General features: G+C 37.0%; 1 protein-coding gene across 8 annotated transcripts in view; it reads left to right on the plus strand.

The window, feature by feature from the left end:
• The first annotated feature begins 939 nt into the window (after positions 1 to 939).
• Positions 940 to 22,573, plus strand: part of RECQ4A (DNA helicase (RECQl4A)) — a 32,738-nt gene continuing 11,104 nt past the window's right edge. The window contains exons 1-22 of one of the 8 annotated variants that reach the window (XR_016045026.1): positions 940 to 1,388; positions 1,510 to 1,683; positions 1,967 to 2,027; positions 2,162 to 2,659; positions 2,765 to 2,938; positions 3,060 to 3,190; positions 3,297 to 3,654; positions 3,731 to 3,862; positions 6,065 to 6,151; positions 6,281 to 6,408; positions 11,526 to 11,646; positions 11,761 to 11,912; positions 11,987 to 12,122; positions 15,044 to 15,167; positions 15,253 to 15,323; positions 15,433 to 15,501; positions 15,681 to 15,809; positions 15,899 to 16,057; positions 16,220 to 16,300; positions 16,389 to 16,550; positions 16,723 to 16,778; positions 18,786 to 19,086. Coding sequence is in view for 4 of the 8 variants with exons in the window: in XM_020662216.2 (XP_020517875.1) it covers positions 1,351 to 1,388; positions 1,510 to 1,683; positions 1,967 to 2,027; positions 2,162 to 2,659; positions 2,765 to 2,938; positions 3,060 to 3,190; positions 3,297 to 3,654; positions 3,731 to 3,862; positions 6,065 to 6,151; positions 6,281 to 6,408; positions 11,526 to 11,646; positions 11,761 to 11,912; positions 11,987 to 12,122; positions 15,044 to 15,167; positions 15,253 to 15,323; positions 15,433 to 15,501; positions 15,681 to 15,809; positions 15,899 to 16,057; positions 16,220 to 16,300; positions 16,389 to 16,550; positions 16,723 to 16,778 (3,041 nt within the window). In the remaining 4 variants the exon portion in view is untranslated. Of the gene's footprint in view, positions 1,389 to 1,509; positions 1,684 to 1,966; positions 2,028 to 2,161; positions 2,660 to 2,764; positions 2,939 to 3,059; positions 3,204 to 3,296; positions 3,655 to 3,730; positions 3,863 to 6,064; positions 6,152 to 6,280; positions 6,409 to 11,525; positions 11,647 to 11,760; positions 11,913 to 11,986; positions 12,123 to 15,043; positions 15,168 to 15,252; positions 15,324 to 15,432; positions 15,502 to 15,680; positions 15,810 to 15,898; positions 16,058 to 16,219; positions 16,301 to 16,388; positions 16,551 to 16,722; positions 16,779 to 18,785; positions 19,087 to 22,573 lie in introns of those variants that run through there. The other 7 variants (XR_016045027.1, XR_016045029.1, XR_016045028.1 and 4 more) reach the window with 7 other exon arrangements.

The raw sequence follows: 22,573 nt of genomic DNA on the forward strand, positions 1-22,573 counted from the left end.
GTCAGATCTAAGATCAAATGGTGTAGCTCTCTTTATCAAAATTGGACAGCTGGATGGTAGGGGAAGGGAACTTCTATGCTGTAGGGGAAGCATAGAAACCTTTCCTGTTAGATGTTACATATGCTTGAAAAATTAAGTCGAAAATCAATCTCAAAATTGAATTACAAAGAGTTGACGTATTTTTACAATAAGTCCTATGGCTCATAAAATTGTAGGGAAAATTACATAAAAATCCGTTATACTTTGCGTTATTATGGATATATCAAATAGTTTCTGTTATTACATGTATATCCATTTTTTATCTTTTATAACATAAATTTTTTAAAAAGACCATTTTACCCTTTTTCGGATGTTCAACATCCGAAAATAGGCTGAAAGTTAAATTTTAAATTTCTTATTTTCAAATGTTGAATATCCGAAATTAAGGGATTTTGGATGTTCAACATTAAAAAATACCCCGATAGTTTAACGTTAAGTATAACATTTTCGGATGTTGAACATCTAAATTTAAGAGATTTTCGGATGTTCAATATCCGAAAATACCCTGATAGCTAAATAAACCTTCGTCTTTTTTGTATTCGGATGTTGAACATCTAAAAATCTCTTAAATTTGAATGTTCAACATCCAAAAATATTGTACTTAACGTTAAACTGTCGGGGTATTTTCGGATGTTCAACATCTGAAAAATCATTAATTTCGAATGTTCAACATTTGAAAATAAGAAATTTGACGTTTAACTTTAGCCCTATTTTTGGATGATGAACATCCGAAAATCCCACCAATTCGGATGTTCAACATCCAAAAAGGGTAAAATGGTCTTTTTAAATAAATTACGTTAAAAAAAAAATAAAAAAAATATACATATAATAAAAAAAACTATTTGATATATCGATAATAACACAAAATATAACAAATTTTTATGTAATTTTCTCCAAATTGTATCTAGAGATGATGATTGCTCCTTTGTCCAAAGGCTGGCCTAGGCTTGGTCTGTGGAGGGCTTACGCTTGGCGCCGCACGCGGTCGACGGCTTAAATTTTGCAGCCTAAAAACTTCACCGCATTTCCCTCCACATTCTCTCTCTCTCTCATTTCATTTCTGCATTCTCTCTGCCTGCAATCCACGTTTTCAAAATCTTTCTCCCTCCAAATCCCCCTCCACCCGAGAACCAGAAAACAAACCCCACAAATGCTTCTCCACCTTTGATTTGACATTCTCTCTCTCGAAAAACCCATCATTTCTAATGCCATGTTGATTTCGCAGTCGCGGTTGTGTTGATTTAGCATCACGCTGCGCGCCGTGATGTAGGAACGAGTATTTCAATGAAAGCTTATCAAGAATGGTGACTGATGACTAAGGGGAAACTTCAATGTGAAGATTCACAAGTGTATGCTTTTTTTATCATCTATGCATAGATGTTCTTTGTTTGATCACCCGTTTTAAGATTTCCCCTTAACAATTGCTTGTTTTTTCTTTGATTGTTCCTGATATTTTTGATTTTGTTGTAGGGAAAACAGTCGAGGGAAGGGTCCTGTACCGAAAGGTAGTTTTCCGGAGATCAATTGGCTGCATCACGCTAATAGGGTTGAAAATTTCTCATGTCAGGATAAGCATCTGATCTCAAACTTCCAATACTCTTTACCAAATCAAAACCCTTTTTCAGAGGGAAAGCAACCTCAGAGGTGTGTATTTTTTGCCTGACAACAGACCTGTTTATTTTTTTATTTTTCTTAGATATGGTTAATATGTTTTCCCTTAGATGTAATCTGTGTCTGTCATATTAATCCGAGATTCTCCATTTTCTAATCTGATGCAGGCTTTCTTCCAATATGCAATATGTTTCGCGTATGTTGTGTCACGATATATAGAATACTTGCAACTGAATGTCAATATCGTTGCTAGTTTATGCTGCATTGTCATACTATCATACCCCTTGTCAATCCAGTTATTTTGTTTTGATTGCAGGTCAATGCCTTGTGTGGTGCAACGTCCTGAAACGCTGCCCAATATGTTTCAAGTAAAAAAGGTAATGTCCTACAATCCTTCCAATTCTATGGAAAGCTAAGTTGTGACTAAAAATCACAAACCATTATCTTCTGAGTGCCATGTGCTTTAGTGCATGCGTGTCTATTGAAATGGTTAATAATGGTTATGTGGCAGAATTTTGATGCGGTCACTAGACTTCTGGTTAAATGCAAAGGGTATTTAAGACCTGGGATTACTGCACCAGTTGTTCAGAGCAGGGTTTCCGATACTACTGCCTCAAAGAAATCATATTTTACTGAGGATCATCAAAAAACAAATTCTCTATGCAATTCGTCTTATGACTACCCAAATGTGGCTTCTGAAGAAATGAAAACACGGGCCCCAAATCTTACTGGAACTATGATGGCTGGAGTTTCACAGCAACATCAAAGGAATCTCAGTTCACATGTTGTTGCATCTATGGATGGCAGATCTATTAGCCATGTTAGTGATTCTCTACTTGGAACTGAGATGAGCTCCACCAGAACTGTTATGGATAAGCGTGAGTTTGGGCATGTAGATGCAGAGGTAACATCAACAGTGACTCCTGGCAAGCCCAATATGCATGTCCCTCCATGCAATGAGTTTGGAGAAACTATTTTTGATGCTATTGATGATGATGAAATTCTAAAGGTTTGTTTTACTAGCTACCTATTCAGAATGATCTTATGCATTGGCATCTGTGTTTATATTTTGGCTTTGAGTAGTGCTAACGACACTTTTGTCTTTGGATTTCAGAGCATTGATGTTGACCAGATAGTTTTGAAACACTATGAAGCTACTGGCACCCCACAGCCATCACTTTCTAACATTTCACCAGTATCGCCTGTGGGGAATAAAGGGAATATAAGATATCCTAATGGATGTCCACCACCACCTGAATTGAACACAAAGTGTAATCACAATTTTGAGGTAGATCTTTCCTCCTTTTTGCTTGTGTTTTTTCAAATTAAGCTTTTTACTTTAAACTACCCTGGAAAAAGAAAGCTCTTTTTACCTTTAGAAACAATTTTCTTTGATACATGTGTGCCAGGTATCACTTTGTCCCAAAGCCGCATTACATTTGCAGGAGATGAAAGACCGATTGATTACTGTTTCAAATGAACTTCTTGACAATGCTACTAATCTTATCCCTGAAAACTCAGAAAAGCTTCGTCAGGAACGGTTGGTTTTTAGCGTAATGAATTGCACCTACCCTTTGTAGTCTTTTTTTTAGGTGTGCATACTTACAAATTCATGTTTACATTGCTATTCTCAATTTAATGCTCAGGTTGCAGTTGAATAAACAGATTCAACATCTTGAAAAATATCTTCGTTGCTCAGGTGGGGATGAAGAGAGACAAAGGTCTCATTCCTTAGCATCTACATCAACTGCTGGGGTCTTCAATCCCCAGACTCCTCATAATGTTAAAATGTCAAATAGTTACACTATTGATCCACCAAGGTTCGATTCTCCATGGTGTAATCCATCACCGATGCCCTTTTTTTCTGTAGAAAGGAGTTTTGATCAGTCACGCTATGTAGAAAGGGAACTATTTACTCGGAAGTTTGTTGAAGTAAATTACACAGATGGTTCTTGTGATTCAAGGTGGAGTCTTACAAGCTTTCCATGGACAAAGAAGTTAGAGGTTATTCTCTATGAATTTTTGTTCTCTGTGATAATCTTCTTTTGGCAAAGGTTTCTGAAGATGTATCTTTTACCAGGTGAACAACAAGAAAGTGTTTGGAAACCATTCATTTCGTCCTAATCAAAGGGAAGTGATTAATGCAACTATGAGTGGACATGATGTTTTCGTGATGATGCCTACTGGTGGCGGAAAGAGCTTGACATATCAGGTCAGGGCATTATTTTTATTTTCTTATTGCATGGAAGCCCTAGCCATTTAGTTTCCTTATATTCTACAAAATGACCAACCAGCTTCTAAATTAAGTTCATGGGATCCATATATTGCATCTTAACGGTTAGGTGGTGGATCCTAGAATTCCATCTGGTGTTAATGTTTAGTATTGCATAAACTTTATATTAACTCAACACTTAGAAACATATGATTCACTTAAAAAGAGGGGCATTCATGTCCTCTATGTCACGCTCAAGGCCTAGTGGGTCATCCGGGAAACATCTCGATATCCTATCCTAATTTGGATATGATTACGGTGTCCAAACATTGTGGTCGTTAAATATGATAGATTAGGTCTTTTTAAGCGGTCATTGATATTATTGTTGTTTTTGTATCTCATTATTCTTCTTTATCTATGAAATGTGATGACCGGCATAATATGATGACTTATATCCTACTTGAATATGAGGGTCCTAATACTTTTTTCTTTTATAGGAAGTTTTAGGAATAATTTATAATTGTAAGTTTTAGCTATAAAAAAAATCATTCATATGTATCTATTGTATTTCCCTCTGAAAACTGCTGTCTGTGTAGTTGTGCTCCTATTGTGTCTAGAATCTGTATGTGTATCATGACTCATGTAACATAGCTCATATAATGATCTGCTGACTTATTTTTGAGGGTGGATCTAATCAAATGTTGTGTCACTGAATAAGAAACATGCATGGATGATGCCCTGCAGATCATATTAGACGTAGGTTTTGAGCATTCATCATTAATTAACAACTAAGCTGATTAGACACATCTTTGTCCTGTACATTAATAATATCCGAAGTTATTTATTGGAATGGTGGAAAATTTCCATGGCATGATATTATTCTATCAACTAGTTTGAATAACCAGGGTAGCCTTGGCATTCTTTGAAATCTAGGACGGTAGGTCCCTTACAAAACTAGCATGATCCATAGTCTCATTTAGGAACACATATAATACTCATTTGAGGGAAATATTGTCCACAGTCATTTTAGACAAGATGCTTTGTTTTTTTCTGGCAATGTGATGTTGAATTATGTAGTTTAAAAAATCATAACCAGGTTGAACCAGAGAGGGGGCCAGTCTGGCTGGCTCTGGTCTTACCCGTAAGATCAATATGATGTATTTTTGACAGAAAAATATTACTGAAAAAGGAGAGGTTAAAACAGATAAAAATATCAAAGTGTTTGTAATTTTGGTTTCAAAGTAATTGGTATGAATACTTCGTCATGCTGTTTCACGCATGTGTTCTATTGTATTTTGCCCCACTGATGTGCTTAGGTTAAGCCCTGGACTTGTTTGTCAAGAAAGCCATTGGTAAACTCTCCAATTTTGATTTTTTGCACTGTCCTTGCTACTACCACGTACCAACAGCTGTCTTTATCTGTTGTGTTGTCCGTAGGTGTCTGAAAGGGTTCTCTAGTTCTTTTTTCTAATTTCTTGCAAAATAGCTTGAACTATCCCCTATTCAGTGTTTTGTAGTTGGATGAGCTTTTGTCCGAACTTTTGAATGAGATACCCCTTCATTTAATGCATGCTACCAGAGGAGTTTTTTTTATTTTTATTTTTTAAATTTAAATATAAAAAATTTGGCATCATTTGAAACCATGTTCATTTTCATCCAAGTAATAGTAGTATTGATAAAAAGATAAACTGGAGTGGAAGTAACTGTAATATTGGAGAAAAATACTAGAAAAAAAACCCTAATATGCCTCCAGGAAAAAGGTGAAATTATCCGAAGTTGTCCTTTGGCAAACTGAGGTCTGTAATATCTCTAAGCAAGTCTTTGTATGTATTCAGTTATGTAGGACATGTGAATTACGAGGCATCGAGTATATACAATAAAATCAGAGAGATGCAAACTTAAACTATACACTCAAACTGTAGTACACAGTATATGGAATTGTTTTGTCATGGGGGGACACTAGACTTGTCTTTTGCAAAATAGATGCTTTCTTTGCATTACCTCTTTCAGGGGTTTCATTGGTGTGTCATCTCGGTGAGGTTGCCTTTGGTGGTGTGGTACTGTTTGTGGTGGCAGATTTAAAGCATGATGTTTGCTTTTAATAACTGTTTTAGGTTCTTTTGTCCTTGTATTTCTTCATTGTACATTTTGAAGCTTATCTTTTATGATTGTTCTCTGGTTTTCTATTTTCCTTTTTTGCAGCTTCCTGCTCTTATCAGTCCAGGGATCACCTTAGTTGTTTCCCCTTTGGTCTCCCTTATTCAGGATCAGATCATGCATTTGTTGCAGGTATGCATTTCATGCTCAATAACTTTTATAGATATCCCTCGTGCCATTCTGTTCTACAGTTAAATAATGAACTGTTTACTCTTTCTTGGCAAATTAAATAACGAACTTTCTTTCAAACCATTATTGTAGGCGAATATCTCCGCTGCTTACCTTAGTGCAAATATGGATTGGAGTGAGCAGCAACAAATATTTAGAGAGCTAGCTTCAGGTTGCTGTACTTATAAGTTATTGTACGTGACGCCAGAAAAGATTGCAAAGTAAGTTTACATTTGTCATTCTCAAGGTTGCGTATTGTTAATGACCATTGTGATATTTTGGCAACTGTTTACTAAATCAGCCAATTTCTGAATCCTCCTCCCACCCGCAGCTTCCTAACGATTGCAATTTGCACTCAAGAAAGGTGTTATGTTTATTCATATATGATGTCCCAAAGTGTCTTTGTTATAGTTCTGATTTGTATTGCATGTATATCCCAATGCTTAAACAACCATCGAATGAGTAATCACACATATTTTCTCAAATTAAATGAAGGGCAGTGTGCGGCTACCTCATGCAAGCTCCATGACGCTTCCCCAATCCATCTTTCTGATGGATTGAGGACCCAAGAACCATATTAAACACCTTCAAGTCCATTTCCACTCTCGAAAAATGGATTTGGAGCTCCTAAAATTATGCAATTCTGATTGATTTAGGATCCATTGAAATGAACAATCTATATAACATGTTGATAGAATTCAATATGGAGCATTTGGGCCTCCAAATCCATATTTTTTCAGGATCTTGATCTTGGGGCTCAATAGGATGCATTTGCAGATTTTTGGGTTTTCAATCATCCAAAATATGGAGAAATGAGGGGGCACACACTTTTTCAGCCGAGGCAAGGGCCTAAACAATTACTCTTCCTTAAACCAATTGTTCTAAATTGTTCCTATCCAATGAATTGGGAACCCATTTTGATAATGAAAATTTTCCATTCTTTTTTGTTGCATAATTTCTTCATTGCAGGGGTCCTTGCTTGATCTTAAGGTTCCCCTGTTCAGCCCATTTATTGATGATTTGGGCAATTTGGTGGACTAGAAAGAATGCTTGGCAATTGTAGCATGTGGAGAATGTATTGGAACCATGACCGTGACCATGATGATCCCTGACCCATGGCTGTGACTGCCCTTATGGGGGCACAATTTAGGTCATGTGGCCTTCACTAAACAAGTTTATTTTTAGAGATTGCATACTATTTAGCATCATTCAAAACTTCTCTCTCTAGGAATTTTACTAATTCATTGACATAATTCTGACTAAACAAACTTTCTCAGAAAGGAAACACATTGCAGAATATTGCTGATCACCATAACAAGCTTATTAGTTCTAAGAGGGTTTCTTCTATCTTAATCATGAAAGATTTAAACTTTCTAAGGTTTTATCTTCTCTGTTAATAATCAAGGGAAAAAGGACTTGGTAATTTATTTCCAAGGTTTCAAAAAACGCTAGGCGGCCTACCTGGCGCCCAGAACCTCGGGCGCCTGCGGTGCAAATTCTTAGCACCACTTTAGAGATTGAGGGTTTATTTTTTATTTTTCAATTTGGGGGTTCAAAAATAACCATAACATTTTTATACAAACTTGGGGTTAAAATGACCCCCTTTGCTCTTTTGGGTGACTTTAAAAATCGAAAAATGCCTTATGGCCCTGGGCACCCTCTCAGGTACAACCGCCCGTGCCGCTTGGGTTGAGGCGTGCGGTTTTTTTGTTCAGGCCGCCTAGGTACCGGGCGGACTGTTTTTGAAACCCTGTTTATTTCATAATTCCTTAGCCATGTTCATGGATGATAAATCTCACTTTGTTTTCATTAATTTTCTAAAACCTGGACTCCATCCTATAACCAGGTATGGACCGGTCCAAGTCAATTTAGCGAGTTCAATGTTGACTTGTTGGGTTTCACTCAGGTCTAGAAAAAGAAAAAGGAAAAAAAAAAAAGGTGAAATCTTAGTTATTATGATTAAATCAAATCCGAGATCAGGTTTAGGACCGACAAATAATGCCAAGTTGGAGGCTCCTTATGGTAGAGATTGCAGTCCGCACACCTTGAAATCTAGGGATCTTAATCCTAATATCTAGGGGAGCTTGATCTAAAACTTAATGGAGATAGAATGATAAATTATATAGGACCGAGGTGTATTTGATTAAAAATTGAAGAGAGCACTTAACTACTATATTAGTATAGAATATACTACCATACTCTACCAAACTTCCATACAATAGTATATTGCTATAAAATATTTCTATACCATTACTGCCATACTATGCTATACAGTATACACAATATTCTACTATATTATTCTACATTCTACTATATTTAGATTTACTCTATACAAGTATAATGTATATTACACTACTGCTAAACTACACCATACTGCTAGACTATGTTATATTGCTCTACCATGCTACTACACTATACCACATTGCTATACTATACTACTATACAATACTACAAAGTTAGGGAATATGGATCCTCTGTAGCTTGGATCTTGATCCTTAGTAGGAAGGATTGAGATTTCAAAGTTTAAAAATCATAGAGGAGTGAGATTCCCTTCCTTGGAGCTTAAGAGCTAGATTCTGGAGTGGAGTTGATCCCTTTGTTGGAAGATCCTAGTAACTATGGGTAAATTCCAAAAATATTCATAAAACTTAGGGAAACATCCAAAAAAAGGAAAATTATAGATGTAATGAAGAATCATAAAATGTTAACTTGTATTTGTAGATAGGGTCACTTTGATATTTTTATCATTTTTGGTACATGATGAAATCGTAATTTAACAATCAGTGATTCCGTGAGATATATTTCCATGATTTCAAATTTAGATGATTCCCATCAATTTCCAACTTCGAACTTCATATTGAAGAAGTTGGACATCCAAAGACAAAGACAAATACATAGTTTGCTTGAGTCCTAAACACATTATAAAAGAGGCGCTCTAATCCTAAAGTACATTATATAGCCAATAGCAATGACATGAAGGTTTTATAATCATCCTAGCTATCTTGGTAGTGACCCCCAAATGACTAAGTGGCTCAGGCAGTCCCTAATCCTCAGTCTCTAAGCCTAGTTAATCCTCATGCTCGTGCTCAGCACTTTCCTTGTGTTGCCTCTGTCTCGCTTGCCACCTTTTCCCCCCTGAAGTTGCCGTCGCCCCTTTTCATCATCATCAAAGGCATCATCATCTTTCCCATCTTCATCTTGTTGTCCCTCTTGTTGAGTCTCCCCATCATCCCTTCCTCTCCTCCCTCATTGGTTGGATCGATCACATCTTCAAGCACCCTCTTCTTGAGGTTTGGTTCTTCTGGTTTCACTAGTCATTCTTCTATAGCATCTTTGGCTAGTGTGCAATCGAGACTTATGGGGTTGTAAACCTGTCCTGCACTTCGCTCCTCAACTGCCCCTTCCTCAGGTTCATGTTACGGTGCATATGCACCAATTGATGGGGCTTCTCACTTACCATGTTATTCCTCCTTGGTGTGTGGCAATGTAATTTTTGCCTCCTGTGTGTGGATCCATTAGAATGTACTCAATTTTTTCTCAAACTCTGTTGTAGAATATGTTTGACTTGAGACCTTGATTGCGCATGCTGGGGCTGTCTTTCCATGTCTCCTAAACCTACACAAGCACGAAGTACTACTGGGTCTAAGTCTGGATAGACATCTAAAGAATATTTTCAAATACATTCAAATGAAAAGAGAATAACTAGTTTTTTGAGAGAAATTGTTACTTTGGAAACAAAGCATGCTAGGGGTTGTAAAACAAACAAACGTCTCATTGGCATCATTGATTTTCAAAAAAAGAAAAGAAAAAAGAAGAAAAGGAAAAAAGTGATACCGACATGCATACTTTTATAAAGTTACTTTTGTATGCATCGAATTGTGCAAAACTTTTTGTTTACTGATTCTTTTGAGAGTAAATATTACTTTTTAAAATGGCTAAGCATGCTAGATGTAAAAAAAATAGGCATCATCATTCTTTTTTTTTTGGGGAAAAAAGTGATTCCCACAGGTACATGTGTCTAAGAATATGTAGTTTTTTATGCATTGAAATATGAAAAAAATGGTCGAAGAAGGGTGAGGATATTAAACTTTCCTTTAACCCATACCAAGCCCAGGTAAAGGAGGTGGGTTGTTTAGGTAGGTAGCCTATGTAAAACTTTACCAAAACTTTCCATTAATCATGAAGCGAACCAGGATTCATATAGCTAACCCCAAATAGTTGGGAAAATGCTCTGATGATGATGATGATGATGATGATGATGATGATGATGATGATGATGATTGAAATATGAAAAAAATGTTTAATCTACTGATTATTTCGAAAGGAAATGTTTCTTTGGCACAAAAGCAAGCATACTAGGGGCACAAAAAACCAACCAAAAATATCTTATTGGTGTCATCAAGATGGATAAAAACCCAACAATGTGTACTCACATGTAGACATGTATAGTCGACATTTCCATGTATATCAAATTGTAAAAACAATATCAAATTGTATAAAATATATTTTATTGTTTGTTTTAATAGAAGGCAACAAAAAGGAAAAATAAAAGAAAATATAACTAGATCTCTAAAACTCTAGTGATATTTGTTCGAATAAAGCGTCTATATGACTTTAAATTGAATAAGCAAAACTCAATTTTGCTCCCAAAATTTCAAAGTCGATCCTTCCAAAGATGTATCAGGTTCAAATTGAGGCCTCTGATTTTCATAAATAGATCCATTGAAACCTTAATCAAACTTTCAAATCTTGGAATTGCGAGATAATAAGGACTTGTTTTATGAAATCCAATCTTTGGATTAGATAGATGCCACAAATTAGCTTTAAATGCATAATTTTAGGGCCTAAGAAGGTCCTGGTTACGATATGGTGTTTGTATGTTTTGCTCCCTTGCCCTTATATACCTGAATTGTTTTGTCATACTCAGTCCAAGTTTGGAACTTACTCGATTCTTATGGAAAATCTCTTGAATTTGAAAAGTGACGTGGTTGGTTCCATGCATAGTAGGTCCCCTAGCCAGTTGGGGGTCCCAAGAAACACATCAGTTGCCATTTATGGTTGACTTGCGTGAGTTAGATTTAGGCTCAGTAATTTTTAAAACACTAGTTTCGATTATACGCCTGTTTGTAATTTACCAACAAAAATCCACGTGCTTGTTTCTAGAAGTTGTTCTATTCATGCATGCTTTGCCATCCATTATTTGTGGCCCATCTTATTGGAATAGTTATTTGAAGTGAATGAAAATGAAAACCAATGCCTTTTTAACCTGGTTATTTTTCAAATATATCTACGTGATGATTATTCTCCGGCATCAACAAAATTAGCATTCACATTGCAGAAGTGATGTTTTATTGAGGCACTTGGCTGATCTGCACAACCGGGAGTTATTAGCCAGAATAGTTGTTGATGAGGCTCATTGTGTAAGCCAATGGGGGCATGATTTTCGACCAGATTATCAGGTTTGAACCTTTTTTATATGGTTCTACACAATCACCTACCTGAGATCAATGCTAATAGATTCCTCTATATTTTAATTTGCTTATATATTTTATTTTCTTTTGTATTTTCTTTAGGGTCTTGGTATTTTGAAGCAAAAATTTCCCACTGTACCTGTACTAGCATTAACTGCGACTGCCACCGCAAGTGTACGGGAGGATGTGGTGCAAGCTCTTGGTCTTGTTAATTGTGTGGTTTTCTATCAAAGTTTTAACCGCCCAAATTTGAGGTAGGCTATCAAGTAGATAATTTTCTTATATCGTTTGGGCTTCTAGGATTGCTAAAAAGTTGTAAACCTTGTAGGTATTTCATAATTCCAAAGACAAAAAGGTGCTTGGAGGACATTGATAAATTCATCAGAGACTACCATCACGATGAATGTGGGATAGTATATTGTCTTTCAAAAATAGATTGTGAGAAAGTTGCAGAGAGATTACAGGTTTGTTGTCCCATTCCCAGTGACTTTTGTTATAACATATGAAGTACATGGTCATACTCTTGATTCAAGGGACGATGGAATACTATTATTCCATTAATGGTGAATGTTTGCTATGCCCTACTGTTCTTATCCAGGTTTATTGACTCTTAACTCGAACTTGACTGGGTGAGCCATGGAGATGACTTGTGGCTATTCTGTCTTGGAATCTTGCTTCGGTGCTTCAATCAAAAAAATTTCATAAGATCATGTTCTTTAAATTTTGGAATCTTGCTTCTACTTTTTAGAAACCTCGAAGAAATGCAGATTCCATAACATCAAATCCCAAGGTTTATAAGTGCACCAAACCGTGATTCAATCAACATGGATCATGCTTCCAATTTCTAGCAATATTTTTTTGATAACTCCAGTTTCTAGCAATATTGATCTTAGCTATTTAGAATCCAAAACAAATTCCATAGCGAACCATGCTAACGTTCTATTTCCCCAAAAATGTGTAGATAAAAATTGTGCAATTATAACTCAAATAGGATGAGAAATAATAAGAGAACTAAAGGAAAAAATTCGTCCCTAATTTTCATATAATGGAAAAACAAGGTTTTTTTATATGTGATTGGGTTCGTGAGGAGTTTTAGAGATTTCCAATCCCTGTGCAATTTACTCTAAACCAATATACTGGTTCAAACACCTTTAATTGATGTCTCAAGGCATACAAAAACTCAAGAAAAGAAAAAATATACAAAGGAAATAGCAAAGTACAAAGGGGTGCATATGCCTGTATACCGATCTATTCACAAGGATGCTGCCTATCCCTCTACTCCTTCTTGAATCTGGGCCTTGAGAGGGTTTGGCTGTCAAGTGTTTTCCTCTCTTGTTATATCAACACATTGCAGAGGCAAAAGTAATATGGACAATTTCTCTCTAGACTTGCAAAAAGATATTACCAGTGTGGGAAAGTCACTCACTCTCTCTCTCTCTCTCTCTCTTTACTATTTTGTATATTTCGTGTAAGGCTATGCAGGAATACCCCCCTTCTCTATTGTGTGAGAGAGGTCTTTTATAGAGAATTTCTTGAAGGTAATCTTGAATCTTCATATCTTATCTGAAAAAGCCAAGTGGTTTGATCCCATTCTCACATAACAGTTTCATGGGATTAAGTTAAATTCCTTTTGGTCCTCCCCCAAAGTGCTCAAATGAATACGTTTTGGTCACATTTAGATCATATTTGAATAAAACTCTAACAAACACATTTTGACCATATCCTTCCACAAGAAAATCTAGGAAGTTGGCTATTCCTGCAACTCTGTTGGTTGAGATTACCTGTCTGAACATGTTTCACTTCAACTAATGCGGTTTTTTGATAGTCCTTTGGACCTGAAATTTGGCATGAAGAGAGAGGACCGACTCCAACGGTCCAAGTCTCACCTCAAATGGCTCCATAATGAGGGAGATGTGCCTTGTGAAGTTGACCCTTTTCTGCTGCTGATCTTGGCAGCAAATAAGACTCCTCCTTGGAAAATTATTGACCTTATTGTGGAGAAGGGTCATGAGGAGCATCTCCACCAAATTTTGCTCTAAAACTCCTCATATTCCAAGACTTATGAGGATCCGGAGGTTAAGCTCTGACACAGTTTTAAGGCATCTGTTGCAGCTTAAACCTCTTTTACACTGGATATCTCTAAGATATCTGAGGTCATCCTTCCATGATTGATACGACATTGAGTCAGGAATCAAATGGTTATGGTCCCATGAGAAAATTCCTTATAGATTGGGAGAAATCTCGATTTTAGTAACCGGAGGTCATCCTGACGACTATATGTGTGCTTGACAGCCGAGTGCTTGACAGCCGATGGATGTATATCTTGATTGCCGATGAGGGGTTGAGTCATCCCCAAATGAACTAAAACCTAAAGAAGAGGGTTATCACACCTCAAATATGATTGTCCCAAAGGTTTCACGTCAATCCCCAACTATCATGAGAGGGTCCGTCAGTCAGGGCATATATTGATCGGTTGTGCATCAAGAAATCTATCAAATGGTGTCCAATTGCGATGATTCTTGTACGAGAGGCAAACAATGGCCAAATATTGGTATCTGCAAAGTTTCACCTCATTTTGATATGATTTGATGAGGTTTCTAAAGGTCTGACCGTCAAACCCCTCTTGAGGGGTGAACTATTTAAAGACTCATCAATTTTGTATCCAAACTTCTCCAATATTGTGTGGAGAGTCTTCTAACGATCATAAGAATGTAAGTCCCAAAGTTTGGTCTCATATTGAGATATTTTTGACAGTCTCTGAATAAGGTTAGTGCTGGGTTTATGTGGCCATTTGAAGGCCTTATGAGAGGATGTAAAACTATGACTATAATGATGTGATAGCTCCAGTGGGAGTGTGGTCCGGATGGACTATGAGGCATGGTCTGGATGGATTGTGTGGCATTGGTAAAGCCATGACTCACTTGAGTTTCGGTGGGCTAGGCTTGGGTTGGTATCTAAAAGGCTTCCATGCTACCCTGTGGACCAAATCAACATTGGATAAACATCCCGATCCACACATGTACTAAGCAATAAAGGTTTGGAGGTATGTGCACATGTCATTCAACAATGTCATCAGGTGAGATAGGAGTATGGTTAACCATAAGGTGAATCACAGATGTTCATAGAACACTCAGTATTCTTATTACAATGGAAAAGTTTGTATTTATTGTTCACTGCTGTCATTATGATAGTAGTGATGCCATCTTTCATGAATCATGACAACAATGTTAGACAAATTGAACGTATAGCTTTGCAACTTGAGTTTTCATCCTAATTGTAGTTTCGTCTTGAGTTGAAATCCTTTCATGCTGTTTTTCTTCTCAGTTGTGGGTTGGTATTTGCAGCATGAATTCTACGTTGATGTTTAGTCTTGTACATTACTCAGGAACTGGGTCACAAAGCAGCATTTTATCATGGCAGCATGGAACCTCAACAACGAGCATATGTCCAGAAACAATGGAGCAAAGATGAGATCAATATAATCTGTGCTACTGTGGCCTTTGGAATGGGTATCCACATGTCTCCTCCACCACATGAATGCCTGTATTCAGTTCCTGTAAGTTATATTTGTAACGCATTGTCCTGGGCTTCCAGGTATCAATAAACCTGATGTGAGGTTTGTCATCCATCACTCTCTACCCAAATCTATTGAAGGTTATCATCAGGTGAGTAAATGTAGGTCTGAATTTTACTTGACTTTGTAGTGCTGATGCTTCTGATTCCATTTTTGGACTTACGATTTGGTTTGGTTGCGTATTCTTTTTTGTTTCATAGGAGTGCGGACGTGCCGGTAGGGACGGTCTTCAGTCCTCATGCGTGTTGTATTACAGTTATAGTGATTATGTGAGTTGAATATATTGACATTTTTCTTGTGTTGTTTACAGTTATAATGATTATGTCAGTTGAATATGTTGACATTTTTCCCAACTCGAATGTGTCCTCTGGCATATTGTAGACTAGAATGTGGTTAAAATATACATTTAACAGGTAAAGAAGATTTTATAATTTTTCTGGTTGTATAGATGCGAGTCAAGCATATGCTTGTTCAAGGAGCTAGTGAACAAAACTCCTCAACATATGGGTCTGGGCGTGCACCTGCTATAAATTCTGGGAGGATATTGGAAGCGAACATTGAGAACCTTTTGCGCATGGTAGTTTCTAAAATTGACACTCTTGTTGGTGAAATCCTGGTGTGAACAGGCTGATTTTTCTTATTTGGTGAATTCAAAATTGAAAACAGGTTAGCTATTGTGAAAATGATGTAGATTGCAGAAGGTTATTGCAACTTGCTCATTTTGGGGAGAAGTTTGACCCCATGAATTGTCGTAAAACTTGTGACAACTGTTGCAAGAATATCACCTACATTGAGAAGAATGTCACAGACATTGCAAAGCAACTGGTGAGGGAGAGTAATGTGTTCATAACTGTGTTCCAATATGTCATGAATGTGGTTCTTTCTTTCATCTTGATTGGTACATCATTATTTTCTATCCTTGATTTATGTAACTTATGTTTATCCATAAATTTGAGATGTATTCTATTGTTTAATGGTTTTGTTCAGGTGGAATTAGTCAAATCAACGGGTCAACGTTTTTCATCAGCACATATTTTGGAAGTATACAGGGGTTCCTTGAGTCAGCAAGTATGTCCTGTCATAATCATGTTCTCTTGTTTCATTTTATTTATTGGTCAAGTACGCTTAATGAACTGTAGAATGTTCCACACTTCAGGTTAAGAGGTACAAGCATGAATTGCTGAGCCTTCATGGAGCTGGAAAACCTCTCTCCAAAGGAGATGCTTCTCGGATATTGCGCCATATGGTCACTGAAGATTTCCTAGTCGAGGATGTTAAAAAGAGTGATACTTATGGATCTGTGTCATCAGTTTTAAAGGTCCAGAAATTCGTTTTTCCTTCTCTCTGGGATTTTGGTAGTCATGTCTGTGGATTAGAATGACATAGTATCTAGAATTCTGCTGATAAAAGCAGTCCCCTTGTTCTTGCTTTCTGTTCAATCATAATATTTTTCTGTAGTTATCATTACTAACCGTACGAAATGTCTGCAGGTAAAGGAAGCTAAGGTACAGGGTATTCTTTTTGGCAATTGCAAAATCACTTTGAGGTATGATATTATTTCATTTTCTTCTTTCTGTGAATTTCTTTTGAACTTACCCAGATTCCTGTGAAGTTCTCATAATTTTTCGCTCAGGATTATTGGATTATGCAATTGGAAACCCTTTGATTTAAGCTGTTATGCTCTCCCTTTCTCTCTCTTTCTCTCTTTCTCACTCTCTCCTAAACACAAATCAAAATTCAAGGCCAAATATGGGGGATACCCGCTGGTTTCAGCTGTTATTCCCTCTCTCTTTCTCTCTCGTATATATACATTATTATATACACACATAAATATGAACACACACACACACATATACATAGTTGATGATTCTATGAGCCCCTCACACTCCTCGGGCATAGCTCCCCACCTGGCTATTGATTTCAATCTACTTCAATATTTGGAAAAGAATGAGAGAAGGTACTTGTCCCATTGTCTTTGTCTACCGATGCTTTTTTTACTTTATTTCTCTAGTTACCCTTTTCATAGTTACTAGAATCTCCCAATATAGGTGGTGATCCTGCTCCAAAAATCACTCCAGCATTCCGGGAAAGAGATCTTCTAGGGATCTGAATTTTTAAATTTGGGAATCTTGATCTCCACTGTTAGGGAATCTCTATCCCGAGTTCCCGACTTTAAAGACCAAGAAAATAACTAAACTGACGATTGTATTTATTTATAGCCAGCTAGCAACACAACTATACCTTTAATATAGTTGCATTGCTTGCTAATTATAAAAGATCCCTACTAAAAGCATATATAGTTCTAGACTGTACATACTCTTTAAGGCTAGGAGCAAGATCCCCAAAAGGTTGGGATCAAGATCTCCAAAAGGTTGATCTTGGTCCCTAACTTATGGGGATCTAGATCGCTAACACATGCATTGCACGGACACTGCTCCCAACCATAGGGATCTTCTAGTATTTCACAATTCCCCTAATCTTGATCTTGCTCTTGGTCCCGCTCCCAATCCCAACATCTATGACCCATTCTCTCCTCATCTCTTTCTGAGCTTCATCCTCTTCTGTGTGCATCCCATCCAATCCCCTCCTCTCTCTCTCTGTCTCTCTCTGTGCCACCCTTGCGCATCTCTCATGAGGAAGATGTATGAGGCCTCTCTTTTGTGGATGGCTGCAAAACATGGTGCCCCTAACCCATCAAAAAATAGTTTTTCTTTATCTCTAACCACTTTTTAGTCATTATATCTGATCTCTATGTCTCTATGTTAAATCTCTACCCATCCTCCCTCTATTACTAAAAGCCTCTTTTTCACCTACCCTATTGGCCTTTTTCTTTTAGGGTATGTTTGGATATTGGGAGTTGCCTTTCTAGGAAGATCTACATCTCCTGCATTTGGCTCCCAAAAATGTGCTCTCATTCGGTCTTGTCTACCTTCCAAAAGGCTTCTATCCTATGACTGTTGGTTATTTAAATCGCTCCACACATGGGGTTACCTTGTCTGGAATAACATGAATGCTTGAAAATGTTAGGTCTCTCTAGTGTATTGGTCATTGAGTCCCGACAATCTTTGATGGAGGAGAGCTTTGGGAATTTTATTTGGCAATGTCTTACCTTTTTTCTTGTTTAGCAAAGGAGAACTTAGCAGTCACTTGCATTTATTTTTTGAAAACAATCTATTGGAACATTTTTAAATTACAAGTTTTAAGACCTAATTGAAGTTCAATGTCCTACCTTGTTTTTTTTCGGGCAAAAAAATCCACATCAGAACCCCAAGCTCCAATTCGAGAGCATTTTGTAAAGGACAAATAAGTTCACAAAAAAGGGACATTGGTGTAAGTACAAAAGGTAAGACATTTTCTAATCATCGTGTAAAAGAAAAGCCAAAATTACTTATTTAAATTGATACTTGAGTTTGTGAATTTGGAAAAGGTTAAAGATATTGTTAACGGTAACTCGCTCCCATATTAAAATACAATGAATAATTGAACTTTGGGAACCTCGATCTTAATACAGCAGAACGCTTTCCCATCCCGTAATGGATCCTCTCTTTTGCAGATATGGAACTTGATCTCTAAAAGCCAGGGATCTCGATACCTATATTGGCCTATGTATGGAACTCGTTTCCTTGACCACAGAATATTGCGGCTTCCTCGATTTGTGCTTATGGTCTCGATCTTGGAGCATTGCTTGGTCCTGCCCCGGGTAACTATGGTTTAAGGAGCCAGTATTGAGACATGCTGTGAACAATGTTAAGAAGGATTAGAATTCCCATATAGATGGCTGGAAGAAATATGGGGTCACAACTGTCTGTGTTGGATGGTTTGATGGAAGGTTCCATTCAATTATTAATTACTTGGTTAGTTGCCCTTTATTGACTTTTTTTTTGTGAAATTTGTTGATGCATCGGACCGCTCACATGATACAAATTACTTGTTTGAGTTGATGAGTGACATTGTTGATGAAGTTTTTGTTTCGAGGGGGGGGGGTTGGGCAAAATTGTCATAGACAATGGTGCCAATTATTCATGAACATATTTTGGATTCCTTGTGTAGCACATTGTCTAGAGCTATGCTTGAAGACATGTAGAAGTTTCCTGGAAGTTGCCTATGGTTAAAGTTGCGATTGCCAAAGCTAACGCAAACATCAATTTCATCTATAACCATATATATTATTCCCAAGCATGGTGTGGGAGTTTATGCGGAAGAGAGAGTACGAGACCAAGATTAAGCCACGACACACTCACTCTCCAAAGCCTATGCAAGTATACACATGCTTTAAGGAGTGTCTTAAATTTGATAAGTGGACTAATGGTCAAAGCATTTGGATGGCAGAAAATCTAAATAAACCGTGTTTAATCTATATGTTTGGGGAGCAACCCACTTTTCATTGGACATTTTTTATCCTTTAGTGGATGTGCTAAGCAATGTTGTGAGATTCACTTCGGAGCGTACTTCGATTTGGTTTGAACAATGAAGCAATTAAGTGCTTCGGCTGATTCGGGGGAAGAATTCAGTTCTTTTTTTTCTAAATAAATAGCAAAGATTTTATAATTTATAAAAATAAAAAATTTAATAATAGACAAATTTGTTACTGCACTTATTAATAAATAAAATGGCTGAAATATTATTTGAATACTACTAATTGTAAATTCAATTTTAATGCCCTTGGAGTTAAGAGCATCATAATGAAAGTACTTTTGATTGATTTAAATTTTTTAAAAAATGAATACTTTTTAATTTTGACTTTTTTAGTCCTGTCAAAATAGGCAAGTGGTCTTTCTTTCTTGCACTTCTCTGTAAACGTGGAATGTTGTCCTTCAGGTTTACACATTTTGCTTGCTATTTGTTACTTTTGGAAAGTAATTAGTACTAACAAGTGACATCACTCGTCCCTATTCGCTTTGCTTTGGTGGTGAGAGAAAGCCCAAAGACTTCCAGTGCTTCTTAACAATATGAGTGTCAAGGTTAGTTGATGATGTTGTGAAGCTCACCAAGGCCGACATGTGTTTTAAATTAATGGCTTTAGCAAATGAAGAGATGAAGTTGGTTTAGTGTTTCAAAAAGCGTTAGGCGGTCTGGGGGGTCCAGGCCACCCAACGCTTAGGCGGGCGCTCAGAACCTAGGCGGTTCTGTTGAATAAAAAAAGGTATCTACAGTTATATATTGTATAAAATATATGAACTAGGTATTTAGGGCACATCATAATTCAAAGTATACTACATATTAGGACACACTCCATAAGTATAACCATAAGTCGGTACATAATCCATATCCAATTAAAACTTAAAATTTACCAACCAACCAAATTACCAAACCAAAGTTACCACATAGTAGCAAACTAGTGAAACTACAAATCCACTATTAACAAATCACATTACAGTATTACACCACCATGAGGAAGTAAGCAAAACTGAATGCAATACTTGAAGACTCAAAAGAATCTTCAATAGACAATAGTTCAATCAAAGTTAAAAGTTTAATAATTATTCAACATTCATCATTCATCATCAGAAAATTAGGGTCAGCTGCATTGGCATCATATTCATCGAAGTCGTCACTCTCCTCGACATATTGGTCGTCCTTTTCTGTCTCTTTTGAATTTGCCTTTTCTTCCTCTTCTACCTTCGTTCTCTATGCAACAGATCTAGTGGCCTTAGGAGGGTCAACTGATATCCCTGAAGCATCCATGACCATGTCCCATGTCAATTCTTCGTGCCCCTCGACCTCATCATCATCAACTAACCACTTCATAGTATTGTCCATATTTTTTGATCTGATGGGATCTCTCTTATCTCTCTTAGCAAACCTGTCCTTCAAGAATCGATTATACTTGACATAGACTAGGCCATTGAACCTCTTTGATTCAAACATGTTCCTTTTTTTTGTATGAATCTAACAAAATCAAATGAAACTAATTAAAATCTATGGTTCATGTATTATTAATACAATTATACAAATTACCCTTACGGCCTTACCCCTTCAAAAGTACTCCAATTGCACTCACAACCAGATGAGGAAGTGGTTAGGTTTAATATTCGAATGGCCAACTTTTGTAAATTTGGAGAACGATACCCATGTTGGCTCCACCAATTGGCCACAAAGATATAAAATTATATAAAAATGAAACTTGATTACTTGAACTTGATGAACTTAAGAATATTATGATTACCTGAATCAATTTTGGTCCTTTGCCTCATCGCCCTTGGACTCCCAAAAGACTTTAATAAGTACTTGTAATTTATCAGCTCATCAGTGCATATAGTATTCTGGATATCAGGATCAGGGACTAACACATCTACACACTTATTAAATTCAGTCATAATTGTGGCATTTGTGTGTATATCCTTGTCAACATAAAAAAAAAGCTGGGTTCAAATAATAACCAGCTGCATGCAATGGCCGATGTAGCTGCCTATCCTACTTCTCATCAATAATCTCCCAAACAGGCTTGTAGCAGTTCTCATCATCATCAAAGTTTTGGGCTATCTCTCTTTTGTATTTCTCCATAGCGTCATATATATATTCCATAGAAGGCTTATCACTATCAATCATGCAAAGGACTTTGACAAGAGGAAAAAATACCTTAAGAGCACCCTTCACCCCTCGGCAAAAAGCCTTAGAAAGGATAATATCTCTCACCTTCTTCCCGGCCTAATCCTTGGACCACTTGCATGCTCTCCAGTCATTCGAGGTAAACATCTGCCTCAATTGCATTCTTTTCGATTGTATGTTATCTAGGCATTAGTCCCAGGTCTCAAATCTCGTGACCCTGGGCCTCACAATCTCTTTCTTCTTTGTAAATCTACGCATCATGGTGAGGGTGAGATGGTGGCCATAAATGAAATTTGTAACTGACTTTGCCTTCTTCACTGCATCTGATATCTCAGTTAAACCGCCAAGAGCCTCATGCATGAGGTCTATACAATGTGCTGCACATGGTGTCCAAAAGATTCTAGGATAAGCTATGCGCAACAAATTAGCTGCATCAACATTAGGAGCAGCATTGTCTCTGACAACCTATACAACATGATGCTCCCCAACCTTCTTGATTCCCCTCTCTATAACTTGGAATATGTAATGGGCATCATGGATATGATCAGAGGCATCAATAGACCTAAAAAAAATAGGCCCTAAAAGACAATTTACAAGCAAATTCATCTGACTTCTTCTCTTCCTATCACTTCAAGCATCAGTCATAATAGAAACCCCATATTGAGCCCATGCATCCTTCTTAACTTCTACAGTTTCCTTCGCGACACTCACTGCTTTTTTCAAAAGAGGCTTTGAAAGCTTATATGGGGTTGGGGGTTTCATCCCAAGCCTAAATTGGCGAATTGCCTCTAC

Source organism: Amborella trichopoda, chromosome 11, assembly GCF_054954075.1.
Source record: "Amborella trichopoda isolate Santa Cruz 75 chromosome 11, AtrichopodaSantaCruz75HAP2 v2.0, whole genome shotgun sequence".
Classification (NCBI taxonomy): domain Eukaryota; kingdom Viridiplantae; phylum Streptophyta; class Magnoliopsida; order Amborellales; family Amborellaceae; genus Amborella; species Amborella trichopoda.